General features: G+C 47.0%; 2 protein-coding genes across 3 annotated transcripts; one reads left to right on the forward strand and one right to left on the reverse strand.

Moving 5' to 3' along the window:
* On the reverse strand, positions 1-24,991 carry LOC149455959 (uncharacterized). Of its 2 annotated transcripts, none has more exons than XM_089685628.1 (9): positions 24,847-24,991; positions 8,848-8,952; positions 6,988-7,072; positions 5,254-5,373; positions 3,202-3,321; positions 2,617-2,694; positions 1,724-1,769; positions 1,064-1,112; positions 1-132 (listed from the first exon to the last, which is right to left on the reverse strand). In XM_089685628.1, the coding sequence occupies exons 2-9, from the start codon at positions 8,936-8,938 to the stop codon at positions 116-118; spliced, it is 606 nt and encodes a 201-aa protein (XP_089541754.1). In that variant the 5' UTR covers positions 8,939-8,952; positions 24,847-24,991; the 3' UTR covers positions 1-115. The 2 variants fall into 2 exon arrangements, with proteins under 2 accessions (XP_089541754.1, XP_089541752.1); XM_089685626.1 differs by lacking the exon at positions 24,847-24,991 and adding an exon at positions 9,507-9,696.
* Positions 21,607-22,579, forward strand: LOC149455960 (NACHT, LRR and PYD domains-containing protein 3-like). The gene has a single exon (XM_089685646.1). The coding sequence runs from the start codon at positions 21,971-21,973 to the stop codon at positions 22,577-22,579; it is 609 nt and encodes a 202-aa protein (XP_089541772.1). The 5' UTR covers positions 21,607-21,970.
* Positions 24,992-26,849: the final 1,858 nt, after the last annotated feature.

The raw sequence follows: 26,849 nt of genomic DNA on the forward strand, positions 1-26,849 counted from the left end.
TCAACTTTATATATTTTATTGGCACATTTAACATCTCGCCATCAGCAGGTGGTCCAGACTAATGCGACCGGGCGGATGGACCTCGTCTGTTCCTTCAGTAGACGCTTGTTGGGGCTCATTCTGTGACATCAACTGTAAAAAGGAGAAATAAAATGTGAACACCAAGAGAACCAATGGCTGGGAGGAGCCCCATCCAATCCACACACATCCAGGACACGGCCCGTCCAATCCACACACGTCCAGGAGGAGCCCCTTCCAGTCCACAATCAATACACGTCCAGGAGGAGCCCCTTCCAGTCCACAATCAATACACGTCCAGGAGGAGCCCCTTCCAGTCCACAATCAATACACGTCCAGGAGGAGCCCCTTCCAGTCCACAATCAATACACGTCCAGGAGGAGCCCCATCCAGTCCACAACTGATACACGTCCAGGATGAGCCCCATCCAATCCACACAGATTGGGGACCCTTTGATGCATTTCATTGTATCAATTCTAAGATTTGATTTGTGGTAATTAATTATTTATACGTTGGATGCCTCTACCAAGGACGGGCTGAAGTGCCCTGTGTTCGATTAGATCAATGTTCTCTGAACATCGAAATGTAGATACCAAACCCAAACCCTACTGAAGTCAATGAGAACTGAAACTGTCAAATTAAAGAAAATCCAGTTTCTGAACGAATAGAGGTTTAACTAAGGCGGTGATAAAACATTCCCTGCCTCGGGGTACAGGAACCAAGTCAAGCAAAATTGAAAACTCGAAGTGGCCAGAAGGGATTTTTTCAAATGCTTAAAGTGAGACACTAAAAACATCCAATTACTTTACAGAACATGTCGGGGGAGGGGGATAAGAGGTGGAGTGATACAGGAGAACGGCGCTCTGATATTAAAGTGAAATGTTGGCACATCTTTTTCCACCATTCATAGCTGACCAATTCTACATTGGCTGGTTGGATTTCTGGGGGGGAATTTCCTGATGGATGGATTTCTGGGGGGGATGCTTCCTGATCTCCTCTCCCAATGAACACCACACATTGGTAGCATTTTGTACGGTTTCCTTACGTAGACAGTTGGTCATCTTGGTCCAATAACGCTTAATTCCTTTCATGAGCTGTAAAGACAGAAATGGAAATGATCAATAAGATGATCAGAGAAGATGATCTAGGGTAAGACTGATAATTGATCGATGAGATTCAGTCGACCAAACCAGACCAGCTTCTGCTCTCTTCACCCCTCCAGTGAAAAGCTCCACCCATAACAATCATTTCTCGTCAACTTCCTGGAAGAGGGGGATGGAAGGGAAGGAGGGCGAGGGAAGAGGGGGATGGAAGGGAAGGAGGGCGAGGGAAGAGGGGGATGGAAGGGAAGGAGGGCGAGGGAAGAGGGGGATGGAAGGGAAGGAGGGCGAGGGAAGAGGGCGAGGGAAGGGAAGGAGGGCGAGGGAAGAGGGCGAGGGAAGGGAAGGAGGGCGAGGGAAGAGGGCGAGGGAAGGGAAGGAGGGCGAGGGAAGGGAAGGAGGGCGAGGGAAGGGAAGGAGGGCGAGGGAAGGGAAGGAGGGCGAGGGAAGGGAAGGAGGGCGACGGAAGGGAAGGAGGGCGACGGAAGGGAAGGAGGGCGACGGAAGGGAAGGAGGGCGACGGAAGGGAAGGAGGGCGACGGAAGGGCAAGGAAGGGAAGAGGGGATGGGAGGGTTGAGGTTCTGTTGGGGATCTTATACTTTACCAAAGCCTGGGTCTGATCCTTCATATCACAGGTGGCCTCCTGGTCTCTGCGGGAGAAGAGGAACCAAAGTCAACATTTCACACAACACAATTTAAAAAAAAAGTTCTCATTCACAAACCTCAGACACCTCTCATTTTGGAATCAGACCCCTCCCATTCACAAGCCTCAGACCCCTCCCATTCTGGAATCAGACCCCTCCCATTCAAAAAAGCCCCAGACCCCTCCCATTCAGGAATCAAACCCCTCCCCATTCACAAACCTCAGACCCCTCGCATTCTGGAATCAAACCCCTCCCATTCACAAGCCTCAGATCCCTCCCATTCTGGAATCAGACCCTCCCCCCATTCACAAAAGCCAGATCCTTCCCATTCACAAACTTCAAACCCCTCCCATTCTGGAATAAGACCACTCCCATTCACAAGCCCAGACTCCTCCCATTCACAAACCTCAGACCCCTCCTATTCTGGAATCAGACCCCCCCCCCATTCACAAAAGCCAGACCCCACCCATTCACAAACCTAAGACACCTCCCATTCTGAAATCAAAGCTCTCCCATTCATAAAACCCAGACCCCTCCCATTATGGAATCAGACCCCCCTCCCATTCACAAGCCCCATGCCCCTCCTATTCAGAATCAGTCTGCCGAGGACATGGTGAAACATACAGATATTTCTTCGGAGCATCAAAAAGGTGGGAATCTGTACATTGTAGGGATTGTACCAAATGTGGCAGAGATCACCCGGGGGGGGTCCTATTTCACAAAGCTACACTTTAGGAAATAGAAATGTCCCCCAACTGCCACTACAGCAGAATGTTCCCACAAACAGTTGCAGTGGAGGCCCCTCCCCCCTGTACAATCCATGGTGGAGTATACAGGCGATGGATGGACGTACAATCGGACGGCTATGTTGAAGGTCATAAAACTGAAGGGCATTAGTTCCCGCCGTCGTCTTCTTACGCTGATGATGTGCCTGGTGAGAAAAAAAAAAACCTTAATACAGAACAAGATTTCCATGGAAGATGGTGGGGAGCGCCATCCGGAGGGTGTGTCCAGGATGGGATTCATGTTCCCCTGCAAACACAGAGCAATGGAGGATTCCAATGAGTCTCCGGAAACATTTTCCGACTCCAAATATTCATTCATTGAAGAGGCCACTTTGAGCCCCTTTGGCTACAATGGGGCTTTTTTTTTATTGCAGCCTTTGGGGGAGGGGCGGTATTCGTGGACTATCAGAGAACCATCTCATCTGCAGGCCATTTCTGGTCCTCCAAATAGTTCAGAAGTGGAAGAGGTCAATAAAGGGCACTGTGCCTCATTGGCACAGCAATTTCAGGGGGCCAACCTGACTCACCAAAACCTGTGACAGACGGGTGAAGGACAGGGGGCTGCCTACATGTTTGGTGTGTCGTCCCCCCCCCCCCCCCCCCCCAATTATCTGGTGGTCCTTGTTTTCAGATGTCATGCAAGGAGAACTCACTTCTTCAGGGGTTCAGAGGCAGAAAGTCTTCCGTCTTCCACATTCACTGTAAAGCTGAACTCCATCTCGTCCTCTGCATTACTACGGGGGGCCGTCTTTGTGGCGTCCATGTCTGGTGACCTGAGGGCACAGAAGACGTGGTGTCACCTACTGAATTGGAATGTCATTAGAAATGGTGACCTTTGCGCATGAATACAAGGACCATCGCTCCGGGTTTCTGTAAAAGGCCCCCAGTTGCCAGGATGAACGGAGAGCGTCCTGCATCAGCTTAAGAAGCTTATGCCGGGGTCCCCGATCATCCTTCTCCGCTGCGCAGCCACCGAGGGATCCCAGCTGCGGCGGGACCCTCGTGGCTAACTCTGCCTGAGACCCCCCAGCCAGAGGGGGGGATTGCAAATGCCAGCCTGCCTGAGACCCCCAGCCAAAGGGGGGAGACTGCACACACCAGCCAGCCTGAGACCCCTAGCCAAAGGGGGGGAGACCGCACACGCCAGCCAGCTTGAGACCCAGCTAAGGGAGAGACCGCTTGCCTACTCAGGACCCCAACAGGTACCGGTGTCATACTATCTTACCCTGGGAGACCGAGCACCCTGTCGGATCCATAAGTGTATGCTTTTCCCTGTTTTGCCTGGACTGTTCCTGAGCTGCCCCCTACCCCACCTGTTTGATTACAATCTGCTACAGAGACTTTACCTTTGCCCTTGGGGCTGGACTACAAGCGGTTTTGGCCATCTCCTTGCTGTTCCCCTATTGGCGAGGTCACCCTCCCTGCAATTCCCCCATTGCGTGACTGTCATTTTGTCTCAATAATGCTTTGTGTGTTTGCCATCTGCTCTGTCCTGCCTACCCTCCGTCACAGAGCCAGAAGGTATTTATCCAGGAAGAACCAAAGAAGGAGCCAGAAGGTATATTCCCATGAACAGCCAATGGAGCATGAAAGAAGGAAACAGAAGTTATATCTCCATGAAGGACCAACGGAGCACCACAGAGAGCCAGAAGGTAAATTCCCATGAAGAACCAATTAAGCATCAAAGAAGCAAGAAGGTATATCTCCACAAAGAACCAATGGAGCACAAAAGAAGGAGCCAGAAGGTAAATCTCCCCAAAGAATCAATTCTTGAGGTGAAAAACACAAGAGCCAACTTATTTCGGGAGTAAAAGCACACCCCGAGTTATGTTTGAACACACAAAATGCATTGGCTCTTTTCACCAGTCTTGCTCACTGCAGACTTAAAGGGCTCGATTGAGACTGGTTCCTCCATGAGCTGAGCTTCCAATAAAAGTGCGGGATTCAAGAAAAAACCAAATACACATACTCACCTAGGTGGATGCTGCATCTGTCCCCAGCTGCCTCTAAGACTAAGAACTGAGTGATCAAAGACCACTGATCACATGACTGCTGATCACATGACCACTGATGGCTCAGTCTGAGCAGAGAGCAGTGACCGTCAGTCTCCTGCTCTCTGCTCTTCCCCTCCAGGGCTTACTGGCACACCGGGCTGTGGTGGGGGCGGGAATGACTGACTCTCAGTGGCCTGCTGAGAGGCTAGGCCAGGTGGTGGTTCAGGCATCTGGGTGGATCCCAGCATTATTGTCAGGATCCCTGCGGAGTCTGGACCGGCTCTGTGATGTCAGCTGACAGACAGCCTACTGTCAGCTGAAAACAAGTCTCAGGAGAGTAGAACTTCGGACAGTTCTGGGACCCAGAAGAGAAGTAATTCCTAAACAACATTATCTATACTTCTTGAAGAATACTCCAACCACCCGATACAAGTCCCATACTTGCAGCACCCACAGCCCTCATGTATTCGGGGCCCCTCATCTCACACAGGAATTCCTCTGCCTGTAGCAGGCAACGTTCCCCAACACTAGGAATTGGTTGCTGGCTCCTTTGGGGTTGGCCGTTGAGTATCGTATCATGAGGTGCTCAATACACCATCATGTGCTTGTGTTTGGCTCCACCCATGGTGTCAGATTGGTCAGTGAAGATGGTTTCTGATTGGCCGCTACCAGTTACTGTACGCACCGCTCATGTTTATAGAGTACACTTACTGCTTGGTGCCTCCATCCAGTTTTCCATTGTAGTTCATGATGGCATAGATCTCTCCGGGAGACGCCTTGTCCAGGATGTTGGCGATGCAGCCATCGTTCTTTGAAGGCGACAGTCTCAGCCTACAACAGAGAAGATCATGAATATCTACACAGGAGGACACCACATGGGATCTGCATGATACCTTCTGAATGTGTCCCCTCCAGGGGAACATGCTCCTTCCGACCGATCAACCATCATACCGGCATTTATTGGATGAGAAATACATAGAGTTCCATTTTCTATTAATCCTGAAAACTGCTAAATCCAATGATGAAATACATAGAAGGGAGTGGACTTCATGCCAAAGGATTTGTATTTCTGTCCATCCAGTCCCGAGATGTACCCAGCTCTGCCACACAGCACAGCCATGTCTGACAGCAGAGAAGACCCAAAGTTTCTCTGCTGCAAGTAACACTTACAGGTCTTGTCTCTCCCCCAGCCTGTTATTGGGCAGTGAAGTAGCCTGGGGAGCTCATCTGTCACTCTGATCTCTCCTCATATCAGTGTCTTATGTTAACACGAGATTGACGAATTGGTTCCTGGCACTGCTTCAACCTCTCCTAGTCCGAGCTCTGCTGTACAGGGACTGGAAGAGGCTGGTACACATCAGATACTTTCCCTGGTTGTCCTAAAACATTTAATACCGAATTATTGAACAGACAGCCACATTCTTGGTCTGTTATATCGGCCCGGAACCCATTGTTTTTGTTTTGAAGAGGCCACGAGATACGGGGGGGGGGGGGCCTCAAAAGTGCAACCCGTACATTAATGATGCGAATGGAGAGAGGTGGGGGATGGGAAGGTTGGGTACTGCAGACCCAGCTGGTGTCACTTATTTTAGGGGGACACCAGTCTAGTACCATCAAATCGCTCCACAAACATTACATTATCGCTGGATCTGGTCAACAATGGCCGTGACCACCATCCAACCACCATAGAGTGGATCTATGACGATAATGGAGAGGTGGGGGATGGGAAGGTTGGGTACTGCAGCCCTGGCATACCCTTCCCATTGAGATGGAGGGGTACAGGCTCCTCAAGTTGCTGCACCTATCTTCTATTAACCTTACCAGTGGCCCCTGGACCTCACGAATCCCGATATGCAAACTTGACTTTCTGTGATAATAGATGAGGGCTGGATGGCCTCCTCCCATGTTCTGCCTATTGGTTCTTCCGCTTGGTGGGCGGTCCCATTGAGTATAAGGAGTGGAGGGAGGTGAACGGGGAAGAACAAGTCATGACTCATGTTGAGAAAGTCAAGACTTTGAATTTCTTGGCTGTTCTTGTGTACCCAGAATGGCTGCCATGGCGCCCCAGGACACGTGCGTTCTATATTGATGGTTAAATGTAGAAGTTCAGGTTCTGGTTTCATGGGTGTTCCTGTATAGGGCGAGGCTACACCAGCTATTATTATCTAGACAAACCGAACAAACGAGGCAACACCCTGCCCAATGTGCCCATCCTGTGTTCCCCAAATGCACCTCGGCCATTACTAGTTCTATAGGTTCCGAGAGTTCCATCAACAAGTTTCAGAGTGGAATTGCACTGAAATAAAGTTCTGATCCTGGGGGGGGGGGAAGATGTTTTTCTACACACAGCTGTCCTGTAATGAAAGAATGGGGTGTGCTCAGATTCTTCTCCAATCACATGATGGGCACCCCCAAACACTGGACGATGTAATTTCTATGACTTACGTGACTCTCTTTCCCCGGGTGTCAGTAATGCAGCCGCGGGCCACGGCTGTTGGGATTTCGTTAGTTGCGTTGCCTGTGCACGTACCTGCAGGAAAAGATTTGGTAAGAACCTCAGGGGTGGGCATTTCACCCACTGCCCCACCCACTTCGGCTCTCATTGTCTCAAATCCTCAGTCTATTTCTTCCCACCTTACAAGGAATACTAACTCCCACTTCCCTTCTATATTCCAATGTAACTACAACAGGGGCCCTCCAGAAGGCGGATTCCAAACCCCAGGAGCCAATGAATGAAGGGGACAAACTTTCCCAACTTTAGATCTATTTGGGTATGTACAATCTTGAAGGCGAAACATCAAATGTGCACCAAGAGACTCGCCGGGGCCAATACATTTCCTTCTGGTTTTTGGAAGTAGGTGCTATGAAGAGGATCCTTAACTTCAACCTAACCCTAGGCCTGACCCTGAATCTAACCCCAAACCTCAATCTAACCTTCAACCTAACAAACTACTAACCCCAACCTAAACCCTGACCCAGAACCTGGCCCCAAACCTCAATCAAACCTTCAACCTAACAAACTAACCCCAACCTAAACCTCAACCTAGAACTTGACCCCAAACCTCAATCTAACCTTCAATCACAACCTTTTACCTAACAAACTGCTAACCCCAACCTAAACCTTGACCCAAAACCTGGCCCCAAACCTCAATCTAACCTTCAACCTAACAAACTACTAACCCCAACCTAAACCTCAACCCAGAACCTGGCCCCAAACCTCAATCTAACCCCTGAACATAATTTTTAACTTCACTTTAACCACAAAACGAACCTTGACTCTGAGCCTAACCCCACCCCTCAATCAAACATGGGGATGGAAGCACCTATGGATGCCCCTGATATATGGAAGTCACTGATTCCTGGAGGCTGTTGATCTATGGAAGTCATGATCTATGGATGTCCCTGATCTCTGTCCCTGATTTCTAGGAATGTCTGAACTATGGAAGCCCCCTGATCTATAGGGATCTCAGATCTATGGATTTCCCCGATCTATGGAACCGGCCATTTTATAGGGATCCCTGATCGATGCAAGCCTATGGTTTATAGATTCCCCCCGGTCTATAGGAATCTCTGATCTATGGAAGCCCCCCGGTCTATAGGAATCTCTGATCTATGGAAGCCCCCCGGTCTATAGGAATCTCTGATCTATGGAAGCCCCCCGGTCTATAGGAATCTCTGATCTATGGAAGCCCCCCGGTCTATAGGAATCTCTGATCTATGGAAGCCCCCCGGTCTATAGGAATCTCTGATCTATGGAAGCCCCCCGGTCTATAGGAATCTCTGATCTATGGAAGCCTATGGTTTATGGAAGCCCCCTAGTCTATAGGAATCTCTGATTTATGGAAGCCCCCTGGTCTATAGGAATCTCTGATCTATGGATGCCCCTGGTCTATAGGAATTTCGGATCTATGGCAGCCCCTGGTCTATAGGAATTTTGGATCTATGGCAGCCCCCTGATCTATGGAAGCCCCCAGGTCTATAGGAATCTCGGATCTATGTAAGCCCCCTGATCTATGGAAGCCCCTGGTCTATAGGAATTTCAGATCTATGGAAGCCCCTGGTCTATAGGAATCTCTGATCTATAACAATCTTGAATCTATGGAAGCCCCCTGATCTATGGAAGCCCCTGGTCTATTGGAATCTTGGATCTATGGAAGCCCCCTGATCTTTGCCTCTAAGACTGGGCCGAGTTTCTCCAATGGTATAAATATTTTTATGAAATGATATGATTAGTTATACATTCTCTACATTTGGATGGATTGAGGATCTATACATCCGGTCCAGTTCTGTACATTACAGACTTACACTGCCTCATCTTCTCCAGATCCCAGTCCTTAGCGGTGGCGGACGGGAGGAGAACCCCGAAGATCAGAGCGATGTACAACAACGTCCTCATGTCTGACTGAAGATCTGCGTGGAAGAAAAGCCGTGTTATCTACAAGATGCGTGTAGTCACAGGATCCGACTCGTTCGAGTATCTCCAAATCCGTGACTTCAGACATTCCTCCTGACAGACAGAACATACAATCGCTCAGCATTATGTGGTCAGCCATCACAGGCTGCGGAACCCTTCGGGGAAATTAGAGGCAGGAAAGAAGCAGGAAAATCCCATCCCCTCAGGAATATTCGTCTCTTGAAAGGTCTCCACCGATGTTCCTGAGAACTCGTTTTAGAAAAGTTGAATGAGGAGCAGGGGCGGACTGACAACTCATGGGGCCCCCCAGGCACTAGGGGATCATGGTGCCCCTGTGTCCTCACCCACACTCAAACCACACCCAAAAAAGCCTATAAAAAAGGTACTAGGGGCATCTCAAGGGGCCCCCTACTGACCATGGGCCCTCGGGCAGTGCCCAAGTGCCCAAATGGTCAGTCCACCCCTGATGAGGAGTTTTTCTTCCTGATAGTAATTTGTTTTCTACGTCTCACGTTTTCTATCTCGTATTAGGAATCCTGGAAGGTCTTACCTGAATCCGGTGACAACGTCGGGTATTGTGAAGGAGGATGCCGGGTGCCACTTCTCCAGGAATCCGGTGACGTCGGGTATTGTGAAGGAGAAGGATGCCGTGTGCCACTTCTCCAGGAATCTGGTGACAACGTTGGGTATTGTGAAGGAGAAGGATACCGGGTGCCACTTCTCCAGGAATGAAGAGGAGACCTGAGGTGACACCTTAATAAGGAGTGACACCGTGTCATCAGACCTCAGGGTGGAGTAGGTTTCACACAAGGTGGAGCTCACTGGAAATGTCAGTCTAGAATGTCACAGTCTGGGCAATATTCCAATTCTGGGGATGTCTGCAAACTCCATGCATCCCAGTACAGTGTCATCGGACGTGGAAGTATTATATGGGGGCCAAATGGACGGTGTCACAGGGTACAGGGACAAGGGAGGCCGGCCTATATGTGAGCAAATACCACCACCACTGCACACCCTCAGAAATCAACCGGTACGCTGGCAGATTGTCACAAACCCAATGTTCCTCAATGAGAACACAAACAACCACAAGCAGCACACACACTAATATCCCATGGTGGCCCCAGATATCAGGGATTTGGCCAGGATTGGACGGACACCTCATGGGGCCCCCGGGCAATAGGAAATCATGGGGCCCCTGTGTCATCACCCACACTCAAACCACACCCAAAAAAGCCTATGAAAGGTACCAGAGGCATCTCATGGGGCCCCCTACTGGCCCTGAGTCCTCAGGCAGTGCCCAAGTGGCTAAATGGTCAGTCCGCCCCTGGATGTGGCCCAAAGCGACCAGCCAACTGGAATAGGGACCTTGTTGGGTGCAGGAAGTACCGAGGGCAGGGGTTCTGAGCAGGTAAGAACAGCTGGGATAAGATAGTCACAGCCTGCATTACCTCTGGCCACCACTAGGAGACTTCACCCAGATCTAGTTGGTTGGCCACACACAGGCAGATACAAATCTTACATCCAATCTGGGGCACTCTAAGGGTTGGACAGCAGCACATTTCTGGGATTCCTCAAGACATCCTGGGAGCTAGAACCATAGTAGAATCACTTTCCCATCTGCCCACTCACCCCAGACACAAGATTTCAGGTAGCTTTCCACCACCTAGAAGTTTGTCCATTGATTGGTCTGCTGGGGAAGCATCCACACACACAGACCACTGTCTGGCAGATCAGATGACACACACTGACAAACCTCATGCAACCAGATTGGCCATCATGGACCGAACATACAGACAATAGTGATACCAGGGGCGGACTGATAACTCATGGGGCCCCTGGGCAATAGGGGATCATGGGGCCCGTGTCCTCACCCACACTCAAAGCACACCCAAAAAATCCTATAAAAAAGGTACCAGAGGCATTTCATGGGGCCCCCTACTGACCCCGGGCCCTCGAACAGTGCTCAAATGGTCAGTCCGCCCCTGGGTGACACGATGCAACAATCTCTCCAGGGATAGGAGTCTTCGCTTACTACACATAACCGACTATTAATGTTACCATTGAACGAGCCACAGTGGGCGGAGCCTACGAGGACGACAGAAATTACAAAAAGACAAAGGATGAGCGGAGTCCGGAGAATAAAACGGGAAATAGTAGAGGAACGAACCATTACCGTCCCACCGAAATGCGGCCTATTACTGCTCAGAGATCACAGCCATTCCTGCAACCGGATTGTTCAGAACTGACCCCAACAGACACTCATGCTGCTCAATTTATAAAGGTGTGGATGTGAGCTGGGCTTCACCTATTGGCCAATCACTTCTGGGGGTGTCACCTCACCTGCTGGGAGGAGGAGTCTTGGTCAATATATGGAGGAATAGATGTGGGCTGGCAGTGCATTATGGAGAGTGGATGGCAGAGAGTGGATGATGGAGAGTGGAGAGCGGATGATGGAGAGCGGGTGGTAGATGGTGAATGGTGGATGATGGAGAGTGGATGGCGGAGAGCGGATGGCAGAGAGTAGATGGTGGATGATGGATAATGGAGAGTGGATGGCGGAAAGTGGATGGTGGATGGCGGAGAGTGGATGGTGGAGAGTGGATGGTGGATGATGGAGAGTGGATGGCGGAAAGCGGATGGTGGAGAGTGGATGATGGATGGTGGAGAGTGGATGGTGGAGAGTGGATAGCGGAGAGTGGATGGTGGATGATGGAGAGTGGATGGTGGAGAGCGGATGACAGATGGCGGAGAGTGGATGGCAGAGAGTGGACGATGGAGAGCATATGTCGGATGGCGGAGAGTGGAGTGCGGATGGCGGAGAGTGGATGGCAGATGGTGCATGGTGGAGAGTGGATGGCAGATGGCAGACAGTGGATGACGGATGGTGGATGGCGGGGAGTGGATGGCGGAGAGTGGATAATGGATGATGGAAAGTGGATGGCGGAGAGTGGATGGTGGATGATGGAGAGTGGATGGCGGAGAGCGGATGGTGGAGAGTGGATTGTGGATGATAGAGAGTGGATGGTGGAGAGTGGATGGCGGAGAGTGGATGATGGATGATGGAGAGTGGATGGTGGAGAGTGGATGGTGGAGAGCGGATGACAGATGGCGGAAAGTGGATGGCAGAGAGTGGATGATGGAGAGCATATGTCGGATGGCAGAGAGCGGAGTGCGTATGGCGGAGAGTGCATGGTGGATGGTGCATGGTGGAGAGTGGATGGCAGATGGCAGACAGTGGATGACAGATGGTGGATGGCGGAGAGTGGATGGCAGATGGTGGATGGTGGAGAGTGGATGATGGAGAGCAGATATCGAATGGCAGAGAGCGGATGGCGGAGTGCGGATGGCAGAGAGTGGATGGCAGATGGTGGATGATGGAGAGTGGATGGCGGAGAGTGGATGGTGGATGATGGAGAGTGGATGGCGGATGGTGGATGATGGACGATGGAGAGTGGATGGCGGAGAGTGGATGGTGGAGAGCGGATGGCAGATGGCGGAGAGTGGATGGCAGAGAGTGGATGATGGAGAGCATATGTCGGATTGCAGATGGCGGAGAGCGGATGGCGGAATGCGGATAAAGGAGAGTGGATGGCAGATGGCAGAGAGTGGATGACGGATGGTGGATGGCGGATGGTGGAGAGTGGATGATGGAGAGCAGATATCAGTCTCATACGACCCTCGTCTTCATATGACCCTCAGTCTCATAAGACCCTTGTCTTCATATGACCTTCGTCTTATATGGCCCTGAGTTTCATACAACTCTCGTCTTCATATGACCTTCGTCTTATATGACCCTCAGTCTCATACGACCCTTGTCTTCATATGACCCTCAGTCTCATACAATCGTCGTCTTCATATGACCTTCCTCTTCATATGACCTTCATCTTATACGACCCTCGTCTTCATATGACCCTCAGTCTCATACGACACTCATCTTCATATGACCCTCAGTCACATACGACACTCGTCTTCATATGACCCTCAGTTTCATACGACCCTTGTCTTCATATGACCTTCGTCTTATATGGCCCTGAGTTTCATACAACTCTTGTCTTCATATGACCTTCGTCTTATATGACCCTCAGTCTCATACTATCCTCATCTTCATATGACCCTCAGTCTCATATGACCCTCAGTCTCATACGACACTCGTCTTCATATGACCTTCCTCTTCATATGACCTTCATCTCATATGACCCTCGTCTTCATATGACCCTCAGTCTCATATGACACTCATCTTCATATGACCCTCAGTCTCATATGACCCTCATTTTCATATGACCCTCAGTCTCATACGACCCTCGTCTTCATATGACCCTCAGTCTCATACGACCCTCTTCTTCATATGACCCTTGTCTTCATATGACCCTCAGTCTCATACGACACTCGTCTTCATATTACCCTCAGTCTCATACGATCCTCATCTTCATATGACCCTCAGTCTCATACGACACTTGTCTTCATATGACTCTCAGTTTCATACGACCCTCGTCTTCATATGACCTTAGTCTTATATGACCCTCAGTTTCATACGACCTTCATCTTATATAGCCCTGTTTCATACGACCCTCATCTTCATATGAACTTCGTCTAATATGACCCTCAGTTTCATACGACCTTCATCTTCCTATGACCCTCAGTCACATACGACACTCGTCTTCATATGACCCTCAGTTTCATACGACCCTTGTCTTCATATGACCTTCGTCTTATATGGCCCTGAGTTTCATACAACTCTTGTCTTCATATGACCTTCATCTTATACGACCCTCGTCTTCATATGACCCTCAGTCTCATACGACACTCATCTTCATATGACCCTCAGTCACATACGACACTCGTCTTCATATGACCCTCAGTTTCATACGACCCTTGTCTTCATATGACCTTCGTCTTATATGGCCCTGAGTTTCATACAACTCTTGTCTTCATATGACCTTCGTCTTATATGACCCTCAGTCTCATACTATCCTCATCTTCATATGACCCTCAGTCTCATATGACCCTCAGTCTCATACGACACTCGTCTTCATATGACCTTCCTCTTCATATGACCTTCATCTCATATGACCCTCATCTTCATATGACCCTCAGTCTCATATGACACTCATCTTCATATGACCCTCAGTCTCATATGACCCTCATTTTCATATGACCCTCAGTCTCATACGACCCTCGTCTTCATATGACCCTCAGTCTCATACGACCCTCTTCTTCATATGACCCTTGTCTTCATATGACCCTCAGTCTCATACGACACTCGTCTTCATATTACCCTCAGTCTCATACGATCCTCATCTTCATATGACCCTCAGTCTCATACGACACTTGTCTTCATATGACTCTCAGTTTCATACGACCCTCGTCTTCATATGACCTTAGTCTTATATGACCCTCAGTTTCATACGACCTTCATCTTATATAGCCCTGTTTCATACGACCCTCATCTTCATATGAACTTCGTCTAATATGACCCTCAGTTTCATACGACCTTCATCTTCCTATGACCTTTGTCTTATATGGCCCTCAGTTTCATACGACCCTCGTTTTCTATGACCCTCAGTTTCATACGACCCTCCTCTTCCTATGACCTTGGTCTTATATGGCCCTCAGTTTCATACGATCCTCGTCTTCATATGACCTTCATCTTATATGGCCCTCAGTTTCATACAACCCTCATCTTCATATGACCTTCGTCTTATGTGACCCTCAGTTTCATACGACCCTCATTTTCTATGACCCTCAGTTTCATACGACCCTCTTCTTCATATGACCTTCGTCTTATATGACCCTCAGTTTCATACGATCCTCGTCTTCATATGACCTTCGTCTTATATGACCCTCAGTTTCATACGATCCTCGTCTTCATATGACCTTCGTCTTTTATGGCCCTCAGTTTCATACAACCCTCGTCTTCATATGACCTTCATCTTATGTGGCCCTCAGTTTCATATGGCCCTCATTTTCTATGACCTTCAGTTTCATAGGACCCTCTTTTTCATATGACCTTCTTCTTATATGACCCACCTTTTCATACAACCCTTGTCTTCATATGACCTTTGTCTTATATGACCCTAAGTTTCATACAACCTTCATCTTCCTATGAACTTCGTCTTATATGGCCCTCAGTTTCATACGACCCTCGTCTTCATATGGCCTTCGGGTATAAACCTTCTCTTGCACGTGGACATCTAGAAAATGCCGACTGCATCGCCACAAAGAACCGCATGATCCAGACTTATGGAGAAGACTCTGCTCTCGATGTCGCCATCCAGGTCTTCAAACTCATCAGTCTGATGAGGCCAGCAGTGGAGCTTGAGGAAAGGAGAGGCCAGAATGGTGAGGAATCCGGAACTCTGTTACCTAAATAAAACTTTCTTCTACTCCTAGCTTACTAAGCATTACTTACGTTTTCTTGAAGGCACTTTTCTACATTTTATTAGCTGAAACCTAGCCTAAACCATCCAGTACCATCCCATTGGACATTGAACAATGGGTCAATAGGAGGACATAGGAAATGGGAGGGTGTGGGCCAGCTTTGGACATTGCTAGGAAGTGTTGGATTTTCCAGATTTCAGCTCCCTGGATTCAGGTATCCCAGGCCACCAGAGAAGACAAGGTACATATCACTACATGCCTGCATTTTAGTCACAGGTCAGAGGACTAGTCTACCGTTTCATCTGTGCTCTCCCTGAAGTTATTGTTTTCCCACATGATTATTCTACCATGCCTTGTCCCATGCTGTGTTTCTGTGTGGAGGCGGCCATCTTGATAGGGGCAGGGTTTTGCTTCCTACCAGAGCTGCCCCCCACAATGACTGGAAATGGATTAAGCAGAAGCAGGGAGATCTTTGCACTGCAGGTGCTTAGGTACAGCTTCCTCCCCAGGAAGGAGAACAGTGAGCAGCATAGTAGTGACGTCACCAAATCTTACTCCAGATCTGGTGAGACCAGCAGTCAGAGGCCACAGTGCCTTACATGATCTCACACTGCACATATACAGCTATGGGGATACAGGTCAGGAGTGCCTATGCACAGGAAGTAACCTGATATCAGAAGGGCCTAGTCACAGGGAGTGACCTGATATCGGAAGGGCCTAGTCACAGGAAGTGACCGAATAAAAGAAGGGCCTAGTCACAGGAAGTGACCTGATATCGGAAGGGCCTAGGCACAGGAAGTGACCTGATTTTAGAAGGGCCTAGGAACAGGAAGTGACCTGATATCAGAAGGGCCTAGGCACAGGAAGTGACCTGATACCAGAAGGGCCTAGGCACAGGAAGTGACCTGATACCAAAAGGGCCTAGGCACAGGAAGTGACCTGATATCATAAGGGCCTAGTCATAGGAAATGACCTGATATCAGAAGGTCCTAGGCACAGGAAGCATGGAGATATAGGGAGTGCCTAGGCACAGGGAACAAATAACCTTCCTAGATGTTCCCAATGACGTGGAAAATCTTCACTTTTTTAGTTTTATGTCCATTTAAGATTCCAGGTAACTATAGTTAGACGCTTGCTAGAAGCCCAGGTGTAAGTCAGAGGATTTACTTCAGGGCAGGGCTGGAGGGCTCTACAGGTCAGGCCTCTGGTACCTCCTCCTGGTTCTGGAAGCTTGAAGAAGTCCAGGAGCCATGACTTTGGGAAGTTGGTCCCCAGAGTTCTCGTTCTAGTCAACTTGGTCATCCCATAAACCCCAAGACCCTCTCCAATTTGGTCCTCCCATAAACCCCAAGACCCTCTCTAATTTGGTCCTCCCATAAACCCCGAGACCCCCTCCAAGTTGGTCCTCTCAAAAACCCCGAGACCCTCTCCAAGTTGGGCACGCCATAAACCCCAAGACCCTCTCCAAGTTGGTCATGCCACAAACCCCGAGATCCTCTCCAAGTTGGTCCTCCCATAAACCCCGAGACCCTCTCCAAGTTGGTCCTCCCATAAACCCCGAGACCCTCTCCAAGTTGGTCCTCCCATAAACCCCAAGACCCTCTCTAATTTGGTCCTCCCATAAACCCCGAGACCCCCTCCAAGTTGGTCCTCTCATAAACCCCGAGACCCTCTCCAAGTTGGGCACGCCATAAACCCCAAGACCCTCTCCAAGTTGGTTCTGCCATAAACCCCGAGATCCTCTCCAAGTTGGTCCTCCCATAAACCCCGAGACCCTCTCCAAGTTGGTCCTCCCATAAACCCCGAGACCCTCTCCAAGTTGGACACGCCATAAACCCCGAGACCCTTTCCAAGTTGGGCACGCCATAAACCCCGAGACCCTCTCCAAGTTGGTCCTCCCATAAACCCTGAGACCCTCTCCAAGTTGGTCTTCCCATAAACCCTGAGACCCTCTCCAATTTGGTCCTCCCATAAACCCCTAGAGAACCCACTCCAAGTTGGGCACGCCATAAACCCCGAGACCCTCCAAGTCGGTCATCCCATAAAACCCGAGACCCTCTCCAAGTTGGTTATCCCATAAACCCCGAGACCCTCTCCAAGTTGGTGCTCCCATAAACCCCGAGACCTTCCAAGTTTGTTATCCCATAAACCCCGAGACCCTCTCCAAATTGGTCCTCCCAGAAACCCCGAGACCCTCTCCAACTTGGTTATCCCCCTATAGAGCAACCAAGACCCCCGAGCCCATGGACTGGTCATCGACTCTGAATGCAAGCTGGAAAATGCGTGTTCCCTGGCTGTGCAGGACATAAAGGGGACCCAAAACCATTGGCTCTCGGAGGGGGGGGGGGGAGCTACATACGGATTGGCTCACTATTTTCTATTTTCATATATTTTCACTATCCTCTATGTATTGATTGGCTCCCTATCCTCTATGTATTGATTGGCTCTCTATCCTCTATGTATTGATTGGCTCTCTATCTTCTATGTATTGATTGGCTCACTATCCTCTGTGTATTAATTGGCTCACTATCCTCTGTGTATTGATTGGCTCACTATCCTCTATATATTGATTGGTTCACTATCCTCTATGTATTGATTGGCTCACTGTCCTCTATGTATTGATTGGCTCTCTATGCTTTATGTATTGATTGGCTCACTATCCTCTATGTATTGATTGGTTCACTATCCTCTGTGTATTGATTGGCTATCTATCCTCTATGTATTGATTGGCTTACTATCCTCTATGTATTGATTGTCTCACTGTCTATGTATTGATTGGCTCTCTATCCTCTATGTATTGATTGGCTCAGTATTCTCTATGTATTGATTGACTCACTATGCTTTATGTATTGATTGGCTCACTATCCTCTGTATATTGATTGGCTCTCTATCCTCTATGAATTGATTGGTTCACTATCCTCTATGTATTGATTGGCTCACTATCCTCTGTGTATCGATTGGCTCTCTATCCTCTATGTATCGATTGGTTCACTATCCTCTATGTATCGATTGGTTCACTATCCTCTATGTATCGATTGGCTCACTATCCACTATGTGTCGATTGGCTCACTATCCTCTGTGTGTATCGATTGGCTCACTATCCACTATGTATCGATTGGCTCACTATCCTCTGGGTATTGATTGGCTCACTATCCTCTGTGTATTGATTGGCTCAGTATTCTCTATGTACTGATTGGCTCAGTATTCTCTATGTATTGATTGGCTCACTATTCTCTGTGTATTGATTGGCTCACTATCCTCTATGTATTGATTGGCTCTCTATCCTCAGTGTATTGATTGGCTTTCTATCCTCTATGTATTGATTGGCTCACTATCCTCTATGTATTGATTGGCTCACTGTTCTCTCACTCTCTTTACAGGAAAGTTACTCAAAGTGTCACAGGAAGACAAAAAAGAAGGTCTGTAAAATGATTTATATATCTGAACACGTTTTTATTTTTATTTTTTTTTTCATTTAACTTTATTGCTATCACAAGACCCCACATAAAAGCATTGGCAGGTGACAGGTCCTCTTTACTGTAAAAGTGACCGGCCAGCTCTACGTCTGTCTGGATCACCTTCACCGATAGCCGGGAACTGGCTGAAGAAATCCATACTAAGCATGTTTTACCCATTTGGGTTCCAGACCATTTACAAACAGCCTGCGGATGGCGAGTTGTTCATGTAAATCTGGTATGAGACTGGAAGTCCCAGAGAATCGCAGAATGAAAATAGACATCGAAAGGGCTTCCAATCCGTGAATATCAAGAGAGTCAGAGATACGGGCAGCTGAAGTTACATCACCCCACACTTTCCTAATGCTGAATTAGGCAATCATTTGCATTGGAGGACCAATAGGGAGGCTTCTGAGGTGGAAGGGCGGAGCCAAAGTCAACTTTCACATCAAGACGACATTTTCCGGAAGCTTCATATATCGGTGGATTCGACTGAATTCATGAATATCCACACCCCCATTGGTGGAAATGTTTCCTTACTTCCTGTCCTGGTGAGAACATGTCACACCCTGACACTCAGAGGGTCAGTAGAATAGGAAGGGAAGGTCGATCTCCCCAAAACACACACATCGATAAAAATGAGGTTCTAACCCTTCCCGAATATATCCACATCTAAAATCGATGTTCTACTTGAACCACTTGAGCTCCTGAGGATTTACCCCCCTTAATGACCAGGCCTTTTTTTGCTGTTTGGCGCTGCACTAATTCAAATGATAATTGCGCGGTCATGCAATGCTGTACCCAAACGAAATTCACGTCCTTTTTTTCACACAAATAGAGCTTTCTTTTGGTGGTATTTTATCACCTGTGCGCTTTTTATTTTTTGCGCTATAAACAAAAAAACCACAAAAATTTTGAAAAAAAACTATATTTTCTACTTTCAGCTATAAAAAATATATCGTAAACTCAAAGTTAGTCATAAATTTAAGCCAAAATGTATTCTGCTACATGTTTTTGGTAAAAAAAAATCCTGTGCCTTAGCGGGCAAACTGGCGCTATATGGGAGGGGCGCTAACACTATCGGAAGTCACCAGTGACACTAATACAGTGATCAGTAAAAATCTGTTCACTGTAATCAATGACACTGGTGACAGGGCAGTGAAGGGGTTAACTGGGGGGGGGGGGCGGCAATCAAGGGGTTAGACGGGATTACTGGTGTACTGGCGGACAAACTGGCGCTATCTGGGAGGGGCGCTAACACTATCGGAAGTCGCCAGTGACACTGATACAGTGATCAGTAAAAATCGGTTCACTGATCAGTGACACTGGTGACCGGGCAGTGAAGGGCTTAACTGGGGGGGGGGTGATCAAGGGGTTAAATGGGATTACTGGTGTACTGGCGGGCAATCTGGCGCTATCTGGGAGGGGCGCTAACACTATCAGAAGTCGCCAGCGACACTGATACAGTGATCAGTAAAAATCGGTTTACTGATCAGTGACACTGGTGACAGGGCAGTGAAGGGGTTAACTGGGGGGGATTAATTGGTTAAACGGGATTACTGGTGTACTGGCGGGCAAACTGGCGCTATCTGGGAGGGGCGCTAACACTATCGGAAGTCGCCAGCGACACATACAGTGATCAGTAAAAATCGATTCACTGATCAGTGACACTGGTGACAGGGCAGTGAAGAGGTTAACGGGGGGGGGGGCGATCAAGGGGTTAAACGGGATTACTGGTGTACTGGCGGGCAATCTGGCGCTATCTGGGAGGGGCGCTAACACTATCGGAAGTCGCCAGCGACACTGATACAGTGATCAGTGACACTGGTGACAGGGCAGTGAAGGGGTTAACTGAGGGGGGGGGGATTAAGGGGTTAAACAGGATTACTGGTGTACTGGCGGGCAAACTGGCGCTATCTGGGAGGACGCTAACACTATCAGAAGTCGCCAGCGACACTGATACAGTGATCAGTAAAAATCGATTCACTGATCAGTGACACTGGTGACAGGGCAGTGAAGGGGTTAACTGGGGGGGGGGGGGGGTGATCAGGGGGTTAAATGTGACCTAGGTGTGTTCTAACTGTAAATGTGTAGTGTTTTACTCACGTTTACTGTGTCTTCTTCTCTGTCTGGAACGGAATGTGTCCAGGCAGAGAAGAATGACATCATATCCTGTCCTGTGTAAATGTCAACACAGGACAGGATAGGACAGGGACTGATCATCTGATTTCAGCCAGACATCACTGGCTGAAATCTAATGATTGATCCCTCCGGGATCGAATGGTGTCACCCGCGGGTCGGCGGGAGCGTGCGCGCGCCCCCTGCCGGCAAAAACGTCGGGAGCGCGGAACCCGTTTTAAAATGTGGTTTTTTGCCCCAGTGCCGCCCTGCACACGTATATATACAGTGGCAGGGCGGCAAGCGGTTAAGAAGACACACATGACAAAAAAAGTGAAAAAAACCTAAATAGTCAATAATCAGTCCTGGTGATGAATACACTGTAAGGGGTCAATTTGTCAAATATTTCCTGTGCCAATGTCTCTACCTTTGCAAAGCCGTCACAAATAATTCCCGTAATGTATCTAATGTGTTTATTTCCTATGATTGTCTGCTCCATCTACTGGCCATGTTCTGCTATTTTCCTAAAATATCACAATCAGAGTAATACTTCATTATGACCACTACATTGAGCTGAACATCATAGGAAATAAATGGAAAATGACATTGCACCCATGCTACACACATTACGGTGATTATTCATGATGGCTGTGTAAAGGCTCAGACTTTCGAGACAGACCCACAAACGTGTGATGTCCAGAAGATGTGATGAAGTCAATACTGAGGGAACCTAAAAAAATTCTCTTTGTTGTCGATGGCTTTGATGAACTCAGATGGATTCTGAAAGAACAGACGGAGGTTTGTGAAGACCTTTTTCATGAAACACACAAGGAGGTTCTTCTGAGTATACTAAAGAAAGAGATTCTTAAAGAATCTTCTCTAATCGTCACTACAAGACCATTCTCACTGAAAAAACTCAGGCTCTTCATCAAGAAGCCCAGATGTGTGGAAATATTGGGATTTACAGGAGAAGATCGAGAAGAAATGTTCCATAATTTCTTTAAAAATAATAAAGACTCTATCAAGGCTCTCCGTGTGATAAGACAATGAAACACTGTACACCATGTGTGCCATCCCCATCACATGCTGGATTGTCTGCACGGTCATGAAACAAGAAATTAAGAAAAACTTGGATCTCATACAGTGCAAAACAGCCACCTCCACCTATCTCCTCTACCTGAAGGGTCTAATAAAGTACCATGGTAGAAACCAGCCTGTGCACTCCTGCCTGAAGAAGCTGTGTGCTCTGGCCAACGAGGGAGTGTTGAATCAAAAAATGCTATTTGAGGAGACGGACTTTGTGAGACACGGCATTGCTCTATCAGAGGTGGAGTCAGTATTCCTGAATGAGAACCTCTTCCACCTGGACATAGAGATTCAGACTTGTTACAGCTTCATCCACTTGAGCGTACAGGAGTTCTTTGCTGCTCTACATTGTCATTTGGATGAGGACACCAGAATATTTAAAAAGTTATCCCTAAGACCAAGACAGAGCTCGGTTCTTCCAGAAATCTGTAAAGGCAAATCTTTGCTGGAGCAAAGTAGATGTCATCCACAGCTGACTTTGGCCCTGTGGTTCTTGTTTGGTCTCTCTGGTGGGAAGCAGAGAACTGTCACTACAGGCAATGTGGGCTGTAAGGTTTCACCCCAAGCCAAAGCCGCCATGGAGTGATGGCTGGCTGAGGGCAGCCTCAGATTCTCCACAGAGGCCATCTATTGCCTGTATGAGTCCCAGGATGAGGACTTTGTTAGGAGGGTAATGGCACCATTACCTTACTGAAGTACACGATGGGACCTGATCATCAGCAGGCACTTGCCCAAGAACTTTGCAGGTTCAAGGAGGTTTAGTAAGTGGTACCAACTTCTGTGAGTATAAACAGAGGTTACTAGGATGTTCCGTGTTTTCTAGGACTGGAATTGTGGGAATAATTGTATCCCGAATGTTAGGATCCCCAGAAATATCTCAGGAAAGGGAGAGGAGGCCAACATCACCACAGGGATTACATGAAATGGTTTGTTTATAAATACATTTTTATAGCCACCCATCCAGTGAGTCTGACACATTGGTATGAGGTGTGTAGAGTGTGAGCGACGCACCCATTATTTCTAAATGTATCATTTTTATTGCATCAGCACCCGCATGTTTGATTTACTACACTTGAATATTTATTTATTTTACACCATAGTAGACCCCACCATCCAGACCCCACCATTCACACCCCACCACCCAGACCCCATCCAGTGAATCTGCATGTAGGTCCCTTCTGTGAGATTTGGGCAAAAAAAATGAATGTTCTTTAGGCTATTTTCTCCTCTGAACAAATGTTTATATATTACAGTCAGTGGTAAAATACCGAATTATGGCCACTAGATGGAGCTGAGGCGCAGAGGAAATGAATGCGAATTTGTAAGCAATGATTACATTTATCTGCTTATTCCCTCTAGGTTCTCTAGCAAGTTTACATTGTATCTGTTGTGTCTATTTCCTGCACTCCTCTGCTCCATCTAGTGGCCATAATGTGGTATTTCACAATTAGGAGTCTATTTATAAAACAATATTGGCTTGGCTGACTTTTGTTCTTTAGGCCACTTTCTCTTTTATTATGGGCATGAATAAAATCCCACATTATGGCCACTGAATGGAGCCAAGAAGCAGAGGAAAGCGGGGCTTTGTAACAACAGATACAATGTAACCCTTCCAGAGAACACTAGAGGGAATTGGCAAATAAATGTAACCCTTGGTAACAAAGACATATGTGTTTCCTATGCTCTTTAGCTCCATCTAGTGAACATAATATGGTATTTCACCACTAAACATAGTAAAAGAACATTTGTTCAGACGAGAACATTACCTGCAGAACATTTGTTCAGAGGAGAGCATTGCCTGCAGAACATTTGTTCAGAGGAGAACATTGCCTGCAGAACATTTGTTCAGAGGAGAACATTGCCTGCAGAACATTTGTTCAGAAGAGAACGTTGCCTGCAGAACATTTGTTCAGACGAGAACATTGCCTGCAGAACATTTGTTCAGACGAGAACATTGCCTGCAGAACATTTGTTCAGAGGAGAACATTGCCTGCAGAACATTTGTTCAGAGGAGAACATTGCCTGCAGAACATTTGTTCAGAGGAGAACATTGCCTGCAGAACATTTGTTCAGACGAGAACATTGCCTGCAGAACATTTGTTCAGACGAGAACATTGCCTGCAGAATATTTGTTCCGACGAGAACATTGCCTGCAGAGCATTTGTTCAGAGGAGAACATTGCCTGCAGAGAATTTGTTCAGACGAGAACATTGGCTTCAGAGCATTTGTTCAGAGTAGAACATTTTCTGCAGAGCATTTGTTCAGAGGAGAACATTGCCTGCAGAGCATTTGTTCAGGCGAGAACATTGCCTGCAGAGCATTTGTTCAGGCGAGAACATTGCCTGCAGAGCATTTGTTCAGGCGAGAACATTGCCTGCAGAGCATTTGTTCAGGCGAGAACATTGCCTGCAGAGCATTTGTTCAGGCGAGAACATTGCCTGCAGAGCATTTGTTCAGGCGAGAACATTGCCTGCAGAGCATTTGTTCAGGCGAGAACATTGCCTGCAGAGCATTTGTTCATAGGAGAACATTTCAGAACATTTGTTCAGACGAGAACATTGCCTGCAGAACATCTGTTCAGACGAGAACATTGCCTGCAGAACATCTGTTCAGACGAGAACATTGCCTGCAGAACATATATATCAACATGCAGCGCTAGGATGAAAAGTCTTATCCTAAATAATTTCCAATAACAAAACCCGTATAGCCTACGGATATATATAGCGTCTCTTGATATTTGAAGAAATGACATTATACAACACTCTGAATGTGTGGTAATCTCGTGACAGTCTTACACAGGTCAGAATCACAATGGTGACATTGGTGGTACCTATAGGTGTAGATTACACTAACCAGATAGCGCTAATTATTGCGCATATGAATGATGATACATGGGTCATCTGCAGTTGGACATCTAGGATACGGATCGTCTGATGGACTGCCACAGGAATTCCAGCCTATTAACCACTCTTCCAGATAATAGCAAAGCGATCAAGATCCACCAGAGGGAGCCAGCAATCAGGGTGTCATCACAGGTCTTTAACCCAGCATCAAGGAGTATGTAGTATACACAAAATCCACCAGAGGGAGCCGGCAATTAAGATGTCATCCAGTGGTCTCCTTTTAAGAGGTAGGCTCATAGAAGAATAAGCCCAAGCACAGAAAATGCCATAGTGCAACACTGCTTTATTGTGAAGAACATCAATAAAAGGAATGACACTTTACACTTGTTAAAAAAAACACTTTTGGCACCTAGCCAGCTGAGGGGTCCACGTGGTAGAGTCACTGAGAGCTGCTTCCTGATATATTTTGTGCGATAGCACGTTTTCAAAGGAAACTGGCCGCTCTCAGTGACAGTTCTTATATACTGTGGGCAACGCATGCGCATTAGGAAGCCATGACGTTATCGCCGTTCGTTTGCACATGCGCAGATCACGCGCGCGGAGGCCATTTTCTTGAAGTCCAGTGATTACATAGACTTCTATTGGGGACATAGTAGAACATAGGGAGAGGTAGGGAAACTGCCTCTCTACTAACTCTCCATAGGATTCCTTTCTCCATAAGTCCCAGCAGTTCTAAATTATCACGGTTTCTCTTAGAAAAAGATCAGAAGCTATGTATGCCTGATTTCATGGTTATTTATGCTGTTAAGCCATGTTTGTAGGAGATTGCCAATCATAATTAGTATGGATGGAATTGTGCAATATAGTAGTAGAACTACCAGTGCCAGCAAATCAAAAAACTTTTTGTATAGCATGCGCAGACCCACAAGTATATGGAATAGATAAATCAATCAATGGTTAAAACACTTACAATATGCTGACGTTTGGACATGTTAAAAACTCAGAATATTAATACCCCGTAAAAATATAAATATGAGGGTATATTAAAAATATAATTATATAGGTATTGAAATTATGATAAATAAAATATTATATAAAAATGTTTTTGTTTTTAACAATATATCTGAATATAAAACATCTTTTCGGACAAAGTACTTCATGCGTAAATGGGATAAAAAATGTCAGCTATTGCATAATGCATTTTACTATTATTGTCTATTATCAGATACATCCTTTGGATTATTGGTTGTAATGCTGTAGTTAGAAAGCAAAGAACCAATTGCTATTATAATATTCAAAGGGCATGCGCACCTAAAATATGGTAATGTAGCGCCTGTGTTGGATGCCATACCCACATACTAAGTGTAAATGGTGTTAATAAAATGATAATAACCAAAAAATATCTAAAAATATACATGTGCAATTAAGACAAAAACTTCCATTAAAAACACAAGCAAAGACCTAATAATGTGTAATAAAATCCACATACCATTATTGAACTATTTTGGCATCTCGGAAAGGGGAGGATTAACTAGTGTCTATGTAACAGTTGATATCCAATTCGACATTAAGACCAAGTGTTGCTGAAGTCCGTAATAAATAAATCCACTTAGTTTCAAGCCTCGACACTGCACGGCGCTTAAAAATACCTCTCCAATGACTAGTTATATTGTCTATCCCTATGAATTTCAGGCATTATGGGTTTTTGTTATGGGCCACCCGAAAATGCATCGACAGCGAATGGTCTTTAAACCCTTTTTTAATGTTAGTTAAATGCTCTCTGAGTCTGTCTCGTAGTCGTCTCGTAGTTCTGCCAATGTAATGTTTACCACAGGCACATTCAAGTAAATAGACAACATGACTGCTGTAGCAAGTTATTGCTGTTTGTATATTGTATGTTTTCCCTGTAACGTTAGAGTGAACGCTCTTGATCGGTTTTTAATGAGTACCACTATAAACGCAAAGCATGCAGCGATTGCGGGGGTAAAATCCTTTATGGTTAAAATTGAAAGA

This window comes from Staurois parvus, unplaced genomic scaffold (genome assembly GCF_062004578.1).
Source record: "Staurois parvus isolate SC_StPar_1 unplaced genomic scaffold, SC_StPar_1.0 ptg000380l, whole genome shotgun sequence".
Taxonomy (NCBI): domain Eukaryota; kingdom Metazoa; phylum Chordata; class Amphibia; order Anura; family Ranidae; genus Staurois; species Staurois parvus.

Coding starts and splice junctions, on each gene's coding strand:
- LOC149455959 (XM_089685628.1), bottom strand. CDS start 8,938: ATGAGGACGTTGTTGTACATCGCTCTGATCTTCGGGGTTCTCCTCCCG. Junction 1,770..2,616: donor TTCAACATAGCCGTCCGATT/GTACGTCCATCC, acceptor CTTCTCCCGCAG/AGACCAGGAGGCCACCTGTG. Junction 1,113..1,723: donor AGGATCAGACCCAGGCTTTG/GTAAAGTATAAG, acceptor CTGTCTTTACAG/CTCATGAAAGGAATTAAGCG.
- LOC149455960 (XM_089685646.1), top strand. CDS start 21,971: ATGTGTGCCATCCCCATCACATGCTGGATTGTCTGCACGGTCATGAAA.